General features: G+C 37.0%; 1 protein-coding gene across 1 annotated transcript in view; it reads right to left on the bottom strand.

Annotated features, from left to right (window-relative positions):
- Positions 1–14,054, bottom strand: part of LOC128988654 (lysosomal aspartic protease-like) — a 19,754-nt gene extending 5,700 nt beyond the window's left edge. Inside the window, exons 1-5 of the mRNA XM_054410141.1 lie at positions 13,934–14,054; positions 13,005–13,140; positions 11,531–11,654; positions 11,061–11,179; positions 7,514–7,710 (exon numbers count right to left, since the gene is read on the bottom strand). Coding sequence (XP_054266116.1) covers positions 7,514–7,710; positions 11,061–11,179; positions 11,531–11,654; positions 13,005–13,140; positions 13,934–13,998 — 641 coding nt within the window. The 5' untranslated portion in view covers positions 13,999–14,054. The remainder of the gene's footprint in view (positions 1–7,513; positions 7,711–11,060; positions 11,180–11,530; positions 11,655–13,004; positions 13,141–13,933) is intronic.

Genomic DNA, 14,054 nt, shown 5'->3' with positions numbered 1-14,054 from the left:
GTGAACACCAGTCAGTCGGAGTGTCTACTCTCACGATAACACCTTTATCCAACATTGCATCTAGTTCTTTTTTTACAGCATCTTTATAGGGTAGGGGAACACGCCTTGGAACTTTGAGAGAGTACGGTTCAGCGTTTGGCTTTAATTTTATATTATAATGAGCTTGTGTATCACCAAGACCGCTGAAAAGTTTAGGGTATGATGTAAAGGGATCAAATGAGCCAGTTGAGTTGACTCGAAACATCCTTTTAACTAGACCCAATTTTTCGCTAACTTCATTGCTCAAAAGGGTTCTATCAGCACCAGATATTACATAAAACTGAGACTTACAATATTGATTCTTGTACTGGATTGTACCCTCGAATACGCCTAAGATATTAAGGACGGATCCGTCAGGCCCAACTAAAGCTTTGTTACTTGAATTTAGTGGGTACATAAATAATTTCAATTTATAGAGTGATTGGGACAAGACACAAACGTCAGCTCCAGTGTCTATCTTAGCTTGAATACATACTCCATTTAGTTTAACTTCAGCAGACCATTTTGCCTTAGGATTCTTTTGAGGATTAACAGACCCCACAAATTTTGTCACTCTTAATAACTTCATCTTGAAGAGGGTTTGAATTTATTTCCTTGACATTTTTGAACTGGCAACATTTAGCAAAATGGCCCTTCCTGTTACAGTTTCGACAGAAAATATTCCGGGCAGGACATTTTGGTCGTTCATGTTGAGCGTTACCACACCACTGGCATTGATTATAGTAATTGGTACTGGACGCTTTGGAATCAACTGGAGGTTTCTGAGCAAATTTAGTGCCCCAAGTCCTTGAAGTGACTTTATCTGCAGTTAGTGCATGTTCTGAAGACCCGGACCTCATCAATGATTGTTGCATTTTAACCGATTCGGCTTGCTTAACATTTGAGACAGCAGAATTAAGGGTTAGATCTGCATTCATTTGTAGTTTTTCAGATAAACTTTTGTCTCTAATCGCTACAACAAGTTGATCTCGTATAGCCTCATCTTTATAAGAAGCAGGAAAATCGCATCTAGAAGCCATCTCATGAAGATCATGAATCAAACTCTCAACACGCTCCTCATGTTGAACCCTAGTATGAAACATGTACCTCTCAAAGATTACATTTTTAGAAGGAGCGAAATATGTATCAAATTTTTTTAAAACAGTTTTGAAACTTTTACATTCCTCAGATGTCAAATTAAATGATTCAAATATGCTTTCGGCCTTTTCGCCCATCATATATAGTAAGGTGTTTACCTGATATGGTTCGTCTTCATTGGTGAGCCCAGATACCGCATGAAAGCGCAAGAAACGAGTTTTCCATTTAGACCAGTTTTCTCTAGGGATGGACGTGTCCCGAAATTTCGGGAATTTTTCGGGAAAAAAATATTCCCGATTATCGGGACGGGATTACATTTGACTCGGGAATTTTTCGGGACGGGATTTCGTCCGATCGTCGGCGATTTTTCCGCTTTGCGAGTGCCGATAACGCCGTTATTGCGAGCAATAGGTCCGCGAACGCAGGAGACGAAGTCATTTCGACGATTACGCCGTGACCGCGGAGTCCTACCGACGACCGCGCCGTGACCGCGAGTCATACCGACGATCGCGCCGTGACCGCGGAGTCCTACCGACGATCGCACCGTGACCGCGGAGTCCTACCGACGATCGCGCCGTGACCGCGGAGTCATACTGACTATCATGCCGTGATGGTGGAGTCATGCTGACGATCGAGCCGTGAACGAGTCATACCGACGATCATGCCGTGACCGTGGAGTCATGACGACGATAACCCCGTGACCGCGAGTCATGACCATCGATATATACTACTGGATTGCGCGCTGTCCATAAGCGCTGTGGTTTGAAATCCGGTCGCACACACGAGTGTGATGCGGGAGAGTATCCATAGACGTGCAGGTGCTGGGTGGGCAAGAACTGAGCGACAACCATGCGACTACATACAAACACTGGCAGTTTTTTTTAAATATGATTGGATTAATAGTTATGATGCATAATGTAATTAGATTGTTTTTAAGTTCCCTTTGTTATAAATGATTACTTTTATTGAAATGGCTTTAAAAGTTTACTTAATTATCCTCAAACAAAACACATTATCACTCCTATATTTCCCACATTTCATTTCCCGCCTTTTAATGTCACATGACAACCGTCAGACTCGCGAATTTGTGATTTGGCACCCTGGCTGTTTGTCTTGCCGTCTGCTGCGAGAAAGACTAAGTTTTTTTTTTAATACATGTGATAACTAGTGCCTAGTTGGTTTTTAAGTTTCAAAATGGTAATAAAATACAACGGTTAAGAGTTGCGCTGCATACAATTGTACGTAGAGATGGAGTAGACATTGCAACCTTTCTTTTTACAAGTAAGTATTAAATATTAATTTGGAATTGAATACTTGGAAATTTTCAGTTATAGCATATGAATTTTTATTTATTTATGTTATTGTTACAAATCTGTCTAACGAATAAAAATAACTTTTACTAAATCAATCCAAGTCTCTTTTAATTAGGCCTAACTTTAAAAAAATTCCGTTAATAACAATTCTTTGCACAAAAACACTCCTCTATCTTGCAACCTTGCTAACTGCACAAAATTTTTAGAAATAACAGTGGATCATAAATTAACCTGGAAAACTCACATAAAAGACGTCATCATAAAGCTAAATAAAGCATATTTTGTAACTCTCATTCATTCTAGAACAGCTGATGTTTCCACTCTTATGATGGTATACTACATGGATATGTTTATCCTATTTTTAGTTACGGAATAGTATTTTGAGGATATTCCGACAAAAGGAAAAAAGTTTTTAAATTGCAAAAAAGAATCATTAGAACAATTTACTCTATCAAAGCTGGGGTTCTTGTGAAAATACATTTAAAAGCAACAATATTCTTACCTTTCCCAGTCTGTACATCTATAGTTTGTTAATATTTATGAAACAAAATATTTCTAAATGTTCTGTTAATTTGGACAATCGTAATTATAATACCCGACACAAAAGCTGCATTTTATACCCTAAACACAAAACTTCAACTTTAAAATCTTCTCCCTCTATTCTGGTGTTAAGTTTTATAATAACCTGCTGATTCGATTAAATCTGCAGCTTCCCTTAAATCGTTTAAAAAGCATATATTTGAGTTTTAATGCAATAAATGATGTTTTAAGGTAAATGATTTTTTCAACTGACTCTTGTACAGTATTTTTAAGATATGTTTTGTCACTATTATTGTATTGACACTATTCATGCATTTATGTACAAAATGAATAAAGGATAATTTGATTTTATTTGTTCCTAAAAGGAGACAACAAATTAATTGTTGCATATGGAATAACTACAAGTATGTCGGTATGTGTGTACGGTACAAGTGTGTATGTAATTAGGCCTAAATAATTTTTTTTTCAAGATCACCTTGCAAAAAGGGAATCGGTAGAAAGAACAAAAGTCAAACTTAGGTTAAAGAAAAAAATTGACAAAGACCATTTTGTTTTGTAACATGTGATCCATGTGAGCGTCTAGTAAACGTTATAAAGACAGTTACATTAAATAAACACTTGTTTTGTAGTCAATTTTTTTTTCATCCTACTACCATACAAAATTATATAAGTGATTGCAACCCATGTTTACACAGCAGAACCCATTTAAACAAGCAGAATCTAGTTGACAAACAATCTTGTAAATTACGGAATAAACCCATATGGATAAAGTGTTAATAGTACTGTTATGTTTACTCATTACATTGATTATGATTGAGCATGTCAAGAAGATAAAGGATTTGAAAAAGAAGTCTCTTAAAACCCATTTTTTAGGTATATAACATCTTAACATATGCCGCGACAATGCAGAAGCAATACACTGCGTTGCGCTTTTGCCCACTCTCACCCTTCATTTCTTTGAACGCAACCACTGCTGGCGGCTCGGGCAGCGGAGCGGAGCTGCCGATCCAGTAGTTATATATCGATGGTCATGACGACGATCGCGCCGTGACCGCGAGTCATGACGACGATCGCGCCGTGACCGCGAGTCATGACGACGATCGCGCCGTGACCGTGGAGTCATGACGACGATAACCCCGTGACCGCGAGTCATGACGACGATCGCGCCGTGACCGCGAGTCATGACGACGATCGCGCCGTGACCGCGAGTCGTGACGACGATCCCGCCGTGACCGCGAGTCATGCTGACGATCGCGCCGTGACCGCGAGTCATGACGACGATCGCGCCGTGACCGTGGAGTCATACCGACAATAACCCCGTGACCGCGGAGTCATACCGACGATCGCGCCGTGACCGCGAGTCATACCGACGATCGCGCCGTGACCGCGAGTCATACCGACGATCGTGCTGTGACCGCGAGTCATGACGACGATCGCGCTGTGACCGTGAGTCATACAGACGATCACCCCGTGACCCGCGAGTCACAAGTTTCTATAGGTACCTGTAAATTGTTACCCATTTTTTGGTTTTTATAGATCAGTACCACAAATGGTAAAAATTGATTTCGTATGTCTTTTTTGGTAACTGCAATACAGTACTTTCTTTTTATGCACAGAAAAAAATCCCGTCCCGTCCCGTCCCGAAAATTGGGAAGGAAATAAAAATCCCGTCCCGTCCCGTCCCGAACTAAAAATTCAATCCCGTCCATCCCTAGTTTTCTCCTTTAAAATCAAAATGTTCTGGGGTAGGAACACTAAAACTTTTCATCTTCATGTACTGTATATTGCTAAAACAATAAAAAGCCCGCTGCCACCATGTAGTGTTATCGCAAGTTAAATTAAAATATAATTTTAATAAGACAAATACTTTATTAGGTAGCTTTTTACAATAAACCAGATTCAGAATGTTTACCAACAACTAAACAAATAATATTCTAACACCATATGTTTTCAAACACATATGAATAACAACACAGGTAGCTGACATTGCTGACAGATCATGAGATAGTCCAGTCATTGAAGGTCATCATTTGTTTAGCCTCACCAACCAGGGAGCGTAATTTTTATTTCAATATGAGTTGCGGTATATAGGGAGATTCAGTATATTGATTGGCTTGAGAGAAGACCATTACCGCAACGATACGTGGAGCAGCCATTGGCTTCGGTGGCGTAGTGGATAGCGTACCGAACTGATAATCTAAAGGTACCAGGTTCGAATCCCAGTCATGGCACTAACTTTTTGTCTAAAATTTTTTCACCATCAGCAGGTTTGGTTAGTTTGGTTAGGTTATGATAGTTTAAATTTATAATTAAAACATTATAAAAATGAATTAGAGCCATTTTATTATAGTTTTATTTTATAAACATAACTATTTTTTTCGATTAGTAAACCTTCATTGGATTTTTTCATCATCAGCAAGTTTGGTTGGTTTGGTTAGGTTATGATAGTTTAATTTTATAATTAAAAAGTTATAAAAATGAATTTGAGGCATTTATAATTTTATTTTATGAACAGATCTATTTTTTAGATTAGTAAACCTTCATTATAGCCAGTCAGAAGCCTCCAAATGACTGCATTATGCCCTATATGCCGGAACTCCAATTGAAAAAAAAATTACGCGACACCAGTAACTTAACCTTAAGAATATGTTTTTTTTTTTGTTAATTTACATATTTCATATCAAGGTGTTTCATTTTAACAATTATCTCAAAAAATCTTTACCTTGTGGAGGACTGAAAAATGTTGAAAACATAAAAACTATATAAAAATATGTATTCTTTTGATTGTTTTTGTTTTAACTTTTAAAAACAATTGTTGTAAACTACAATTTAACTGTTATTATTTTAATGTTTAGTACATCTACCCTATTGAAACGAAAACAATCTTTAGGTAACTCTCTCCACTAAGCTTTATGACAAAAAGGAATGGGCTGAATCATAGTCTCCTGTAATACAAGGCCGTGCTCGCCAGTCTACTCGCTTTAGTAATATCTGTAATGACAAACAAGTTAAAAACCCGCAGACGTAGCTCAAGAATTAGTGCCAGTGGTCTCGGTGGTAGGCCAAAACTGCGGCATTGCCGGTAGGCCAAAACTGCGGCATTGCCACTTAAGTCCAACCACAGCCTTGTTTTAGAAGAGTCTATGATTAAATATAAATATTAACATACAATTTAATTTCCTTTTCAATCAGTTTACACAACTAAAAGAATATTCCATTGTTATACAATGAATGCACTTAATAATAGTCGGTTAAATACCCGATTCTGGCAATCCCAACGTTGTATTCCACAACTAGTTCAACCTACTAAGAAGGAAGGTCGTCAGGATTAACAGTTCTTTACACATACATACGAACAAATACATAGGGTGCCCACACTTCTGGCCGATAAAATTAAACATTTAGGCCCAGCGCACACGGTGTGACTGTTTTACAACAACTGTTGCAAACAAGTTGCACCTGAAACCAGTTTGCAACTGAAACAAAACTTCTGTCTGCACACAGTGTGACTGTTTTACAACTACAGTTGCGTCTATTGTGCAATCAATGGAGTGTCAATTTAGTGTTGTTACGTTGTTTAAGTGCGCTTACTATGTCAGTCTCAGACGAACAAGACGTTATTAGCTATTATCAATACCGAAGACAGCGAAGGGTACTGAGAGAGCATTGGGTTCACCCTTATTTGAGCAAGAATGTTAGTACTAGGCTGTTTGTAGCAGCTAGAGCTAGTCGGATAGGAAATTATAAACACTAATAACACTATACGGCCGTCAAAATACCATCAAAATACCACCAAACACCACAAAACACCCCGTGGTCTCGTGCAACTAAAGTCTGCAACGTCGGGCCCACGGTTGCATGCAACTGGTTTCTAATGTTTTTTTTTAAATCGCATACAACCAGTTGCGTCGTGTGCGCTTCCCCACTGCAATATATTGCCAAGGTCACAAAACAGTTGCACTCGCAACAAGTTTGCAACGAAAGTTGTAAAACAGTCACACCGTGTGTGCTGGGCCTAAACACTGAGCGTACCAGTGTTTGTAATGCAGAAGTTGCGTCATGAGACTTCTGCGCGCTATTTGTTTGTTTGTGTGTGTATGAGTAAAAAACTATTAATCCTGATGACCTTCATATGAAGTAATGACCTGATGATGACCTCTTGGCAGGTTGAAACTAGTTGTGGGATACGTTTGGATTGTCAGAATCAGGTATTTAAACCACTATTATTAGTTACGTACTATATATATAGATTCTTTGCAATCCGGAGGCTCAGGGGCAGCTCCAAGGAATAATTTTTTGGGTAGGCCTGACAAGGAACAAGAAGGAGTTTGATCAGGATACAAGAGGTATGAGTGGTGAGCTCCCCTGCAAAAAGGGGGGAATTAAAACATTTAAATGCAAAATAATTAGGTGTAATTCTTTCCCTTTGTCTTTATTTATTTATAATTTTAAAATATCTACCAAAATTTTGGGTAGGCCTAGGCCTACCTGGCCTCTGGAGCCGCCCCTGCGGAGGCTACTCATACTACAGTGAATGCACTTACTTGTTGAGGTAAAATGCAAAGAATGGTTTGGCAACTTCTTTTTGATGGACCATGTTAACAAATACAGGCGTCTCATTGCTGGCTGCAACACTTGGAAAGGCCAGTCCAAGAATACCATCAAACTTGGATAATGCGAACTGGAGACTTGGTCGGTTGATCTCAGCAAACGTTTGATTAGTCACATAAACTCCAGCAAGCTGGACCAAGTAAGAGAAATAAAATATTATGTAGTTAGGGCCGGCGCACACTATCCCAACCATGACCACAACCACGACGCTGACTGGTCGGATACGGCCAGTTTTTAATAGGCGTAATTGGAACAGCGCGCACTGGTCGACTGGTTGGACCCTGGATGGAAGACCAAAGTCCTTCCAGTTTAGTGGGGGCCCGACTTGCTGGCTGTTGCAACCAAAAATAGCACACAATATAATGGGACGACGCGCACTACCCCCGACTTGTCTCCGACCCGACCAGTACACCACTCAACCTCCAGTATTCCTGGATCAATCAAACGGTGAGCAGTTGTTTTTTGTGTGGTTTGTGAAGTGAATTCTTTTGTAAAATGTCGAAGGATTTTAACCCTGAGAGTTTTATTATAGCTATTAAAGAAAGGCCCTGTTTATGGGATCTATCAGCTGTAGATTTTGCCAACAGAGGGATGAAGAAGGAAGCTTGGGAGGAGATCACGCTGATGTTTGGTGGACGTGATGATACTACTCGGAAGGAAAATTCTCAGTTATAATTGGATGTATCCAGCATCGTTTCTTCTTCCGCTTAATGTACCTACGATACAAATGCACCACAGCAGCTACTTCTTAAACATCAATCTTGACACTGAACTGAAGTTGGTAAAACATTCATTACCTTGGTCAGGTCGTGGTTGGGTCATGCTCTGGTTGCATGGTGAACGACAACGACCGGTCGGGCGTTTGGTCTTGGTCGTGGTCGTGGTCGGGATAGTGCGCGCTGGCCCTTAGTGATATGCTACAGTTTTCTAAGAATTACTTTGTTCATTATGTAATGACTAAACCATGTTAAATTAATAAATGGTATTGCAGCTATCTGACATACTTTCTCCCATTAGCTTGTGAACAACCTTTGTCACGTTAAAGTGGTGAGAGTAACTATGATATTTTATCTAGAGAAAATGTCAAAAGTTGCAAAAACATGTGGGCTGTAATTGTTTCCACAACTAGATTTTGTTGCACTATTTTTTGTTTATAAGGACCATAGCATATTAATTTGATTCAAAACGGTTTTTTCCAAAAATCTGTTACAGTAAATTTTTAACCTTAGGCCTAATTATTATGGAAAGGGAATTTGTACTATTTTGTTCAGAATTTAAAGGACCATAATATACTTATTTTAATCAAAATAGGTTTTTTTTCCAAAATCTGATTTTTGTTGTCAAAATTGTTTGGGCCGTTTTTGGAAAATGTTTATTTTTTTGTTATTTTACAGGAAAATCACAATTAAAAATAAAAATTTACAACAAAATGTGCCTACATACCAAATTGCATAAAAATCGGACTACATGTATGGGGCTGCAGCTCTGTACACATTCACTAATACAGACACACACACAGAGACATCACTTCAAAACCACTTATTTTAGGTTCAGAGGACCCAAAACGGGTATATCCACTCAAACTCAATGATTTTGAGGAAGTCAATACTTTCTTGATATAGTAGGTATTTGTGGAGAAAGTAAAATTTGATTTTGATAACTACTAAAATAGGCAATCCACTAAAAAGGGTTCCACCCGCCGGCTGGTTATAGCGTAAACACGGTCTTACAAAAAAGAACCTAGTGGCATTATTTAAGTGTTGATCGAGTTGAAATGAACTGTAAAATATTAAACAAAAATCCCAACCACGCATTGCAGTAAATGAACTACTTCGTAATTGTTTCTTAAGGTATTTACAAAATAATTTTGAAAATCTGTACATAAATCTTTTCATTATGTGATTTTAACTCAAAAATATTTTTTCCCCATCTCAAGCTCTGATATGTTAAGAGCACAAAAAGCACACAATCATTGAAAAATTAGTTTTAGAACGTTGACAGCTTTTACAAGTCATGTTCAATCCTTAACTATATTTCAATCCATATAATCCGCCATCTTGAATTGTCATTCAGGCTGCCGGCTAGAACCCTCTTAAATTGGATAACTTCCATTGTTATTGTTATAGATGATTTATCATATCTTATTGCAGAGGACAATTTTAAGATTAGTTTAAGTAGAGGATTTTAATTTTTTCTAAGAGGTTGGTAGCCTCTTTTAATTTTTCTTTTGTCCGTCCACATAGACTACGGATTTGTCTGTGGAAAGTATTCACCAAAGCAAGGAGTGAGCGGGTACTGTAAAAAGTAGTGGATCCAGTAGTATCAGGATCCTAACCCAAAACATCACTGCCTTGGGCCTGAAGCCCGTGACCGACTGAGCCAGAAACTTAGTCATAATTATTATAAATGTAAATTTCTTGGTGCTGATTTCAAAATCAAAGTTACACGTTGACAAACTTTACTATAAGATAAACTACATACAAGATAAAAAGTAAACAATTATTTGCCATCTGGTAACGGTACCGGTAAAGCTTTAAAATCTACTCCAAAAAAGTGAGAGACATTCCCTCAAGAAGTCTACAGTAAACGTTGCCAAGATAAAACGCACATAAAAACTAACTTCCGTAAGCCAATAATTCCTTTGGCAAAAAGTAGTTGAAGAAAAAATAAATAAAACATGTATAATTCGTATTAATAGCCCGATGAAAACAAAGTAGTCTTTATAAGTACCAGTTTAGATTGACAGCATTTTAAAACAATGATGATATCTGCAAAGTGCCAATTGATGTACTGTAAGTGGGAACCACACCTATATTTTCATATAACTCATTCAATCCTGCTTCAAAATTTTCAACAGAGAGTTTGACTTTACCATACACTTTTTTTTGTTATTTCACATAGAAAATACATCAAACTCAAGGACTAAGTTTTAAAAGAGTACAATCTTCCAATAACAAGTGGGTACAATGAATGCAGCAGTACCGTTGTAGATTTAGAGTGATTTGTCCCAAAAAATGACATGTTGACCAATATAATAAATTCATGATCAGCATTGTAAGTTTTTTTTAAATTTACCGAAAGTATATAAAAATACGTCTAATAACAATTGAAACCTATATACAATTTATACCATGTTTTGTTAAAGTATTATTAGACTATTTTTTTTTTATTTACTCTGCAATTTTATTAAATGACTTCTTGATCATTATTGTGCGTGTTATTAAACACACACAGACACCACCCCTTCTTTATAATAGTATAGATTTAATTAAGGCGTTTGCAAGCTCTTTTCGTTCCTTCAAATGATTCTCATTATTTAACTCTTATTTCATGTTATTACCATATTTTATCCCCTCATTGAACATTTTGAATGTGTTATAACATTATAACAATACCAATAGCTTTATAAAACCAAAAAATCCATGTATTATGTATTTATAGAAGAAAAATCACAAATTTGAATAAAACATCCATTCTTACTGTGACATTTTCTCTTGACAGAATACCAGAGGCGGATCCAGAGAGGTATTGAATGCTAAACGGTCTGCCATCACTCACATATGTTAAACTTTTCTTGCTGTTGTATTTATTATGGAACCCTGAAATAAAATATTTATTGATCAGTGTAAGTAAGTATTGTCAAATTTTATAGAATGTATATAACAGACAAACACTTATTTTTATTTTTGTGAGTTATAAGAGGTACCCGCAGACCCCTAGTAAAAGGTAGACTTGGTGACTAGGAATAACGACAGGGACTACCAGGATTTTCTGTCAGTAAATCTGGAAAAAATAATGAATTTGCCTGGGAGTTCTGCTCAAATTAACCACATTTTTTTCAGATTGTGGAGTATAAAATATAAAAGGTAAACAATTCAAACTATGCCAGGAATAAAGATGATTTTTTTTATTCAGTGATAAAGATATTTTGATTTGATTTGAGTACTTACAGCAGCCTACGTCCCAGAATCTACAAGTAGATGACGGAACCCAAAGATCAGCTGAGCCAGTGTCAAACAACACAGTAAATGTTTGCTCGGGATAACCAATAGAAATCTCTCCGTAATATTCAACCTGTAGAAAACATAAGGCGGGTTACATAGTGTCGCTAATATTTCTGATGTCGTGGGCATGATGTCTGCGACATATAATAAGATACAACCATGGGAAGAGGCACGTGCTGGCGACATGAGAAGGAATCAATTTTTCATCGGTTTCAATAATGTCATCATCATCAGAAGATGATGTGTTGCTGTTGGTGTTAAGGAGAAGAAGACGACGACGAAGAAGACATGTTCAAAGAGAATTCTGGACCCATCCTTATTGGAAAGACAATCAGTGGTCCAGTCAATTGACTCCAACAAAACAGTTGTTTCAACACCATGAAAAGATTCAAAACTTTCAAAAGATGAAACCGGAAACCTTTGGAAAACTGTGCGGTCTGTTAAAATATAAACTTAGAATCAAGGATAATAACTATCAGAAATCAATTAACATTGAAGAAAGGCTGTCAACATTTTTGAAACTACTAGAAACGTGTTCTGCGCATGCGCGGGCCCAAGACAGACAAGAGACATGTCTGTCCAAACACCGACCGGTTGGTTCGCTTGTGACACGGGCCTGCGACTGGTGTGTATAGCTCTTTAAGTTAACATAGGTTGGTTTTCGAGGGGCATGTTGCCAGCATGATAAATATCGCGACATTATGTCGGAGATACCGGTGTGTAACTTGCCTAACATTGTTAAGCCTACATTGTTTGTCCCAATGGTGTAGTGAAACAGGAACACACCGTTTTCACTCTGCTTTTCCAAAAGAACCTATATAGTGGTCAGCGTTCCCACATTGAGACTGGTTAAGCCTCTAAGCAACAAAAAAGCAGAGTCAAAGCACTCAAACCTGCCTAACATCTATTGTATCATTGTATCTGTTTAAATACTTTAATTTAAGGTTTTTTAAAATTATTAAACCTTTAAGGGTATTTATTATAAAAGATAAATCGATGTTTACTAACAATACTACTCAATATTCACAGCCATAGGCTACTGTATTATTAACAAGATTTTTTGTTTAGTGTGCTTTTATGGTTGTGGTTTACTACCACAAATTAGGATCCCAATGGTACTAACTAACAAAAATCCCAATGTATAATGTTAGTATTTATATTCCCCCCTTGTTAATTCTTCATAACTGGCATAAATTATGTAAAATTCACTGACTTCTTACATTTTTTTATTTTTCACAAAACGCAGGGCCCCTCAGATTCGGGACCCTGTGCGGCCGCACTTTTCGCTCGTGCTTAAGGCCGGCTCTGGGTGTTGTTAGCACCATAAATGTCTCATTCTGATCAAGAATTTACTAAACAAAACAGACGATAATATTGCAAATGAAATGCAGTTACATTTTTGGAATCATGGAATACTTACATCATCAACATCTGTTAGGGGAAGGTAGCCTTGAGAATTAAGGGAAAATTTGCTCTTGAGCCGTTTCACATGTCTTTCTTTAAATGATTCGAAATCCTCATGTAACTTATTGTTGTTATTGCGCTTCAAAGGAATCCTGTAAACATTAGGTTGTTACTGTTGCTATTATTGTTATTTTCTGGTTGCTGAGTTTTCTTTAGAGTCAAAAGTTATTCCCCTCCCCACCCCCACAACAAGTGTCAGTGTGGTTTGAGCATAAATGATTCCGATGACTATCAAATATTGAAAGGCAATAGCTCTATTTGATTTTTATTTAGTCCAGAAATTTCTCCAATACAGTAACTAACTGTGATCCTATCAAGGAATGAATTGGTGTAGTGGGGTGCATTCCCACCCTGATTTTTACAAAAAATCTATGTATTAAAAGGTGACCCCTATTTTTCTGAGAAGATGGCAAGTGTTCTCGCACTGGTAAATTTACAGCTACATCACTTGTTATTACTTTCTACAATTTCTTCAATGGTGTCTTTCTTAAGTTAATGGCAATCTTAAAAAGTAAATCCGGTTACATAGATATCTTTTGAAAATAAATCTAAGTCTTGAGCTTTGTACACATTAAAGGATTACTTTCCAAGATCGACAGATTTGTAACTTTGTTTATATTAATTAATTCATGGAGAGATTACTTAAGATTATTGGTAGAGAGAAAGTGTTTTGAATGTTTTTAGTAAACCTTTAAAAACAAAATTTTATAGTTTTTCCCAGAATTACATTTCTGTATTTCAATTAGTGGAGCTAAATTAAATAGCATAACTTTCAGTTTTTGAGAATCCCCTCCACTTAAAACTCTACAATATTAAACTAACTGAATCAGTAAAAAATCAATAACTCATAATCTTTATATTAAATCAAATGACTATTATAATTACCTCACTACATCACATGCTGCGTTTACAAGTAACACAGAAATTACTAAAACTGCCGTGTATAGCATTTTTCAAAACCTCTGTACTGTCAACTCTGTGATTTTACGAGAGTGATTGACATAGT

This window comes from Macrosteles quadrilineatus, unplaced genomic scaffold, assembly GCF_028750875.1.
Source record: "Macrosteles quadrilineatus isolate MER2022 unplaced genomic scaffold, UCM_ALF_1.0 Scaffold_3__2_contigs__length_128488019, whole genome shotgun sequence".
Lineage (NCBI taxonomy): Eukaryota > Metazoa > Arthropoda > Insecta > Hemiptera > Cicadellidae > Macrosteles > Macrosteles quadrilineatus.
The sequence above is the reverse complement of the archived record's forward strand: the minus strand, read 5'-3'. Positions and strand labels throughout refer to the sequence as shown.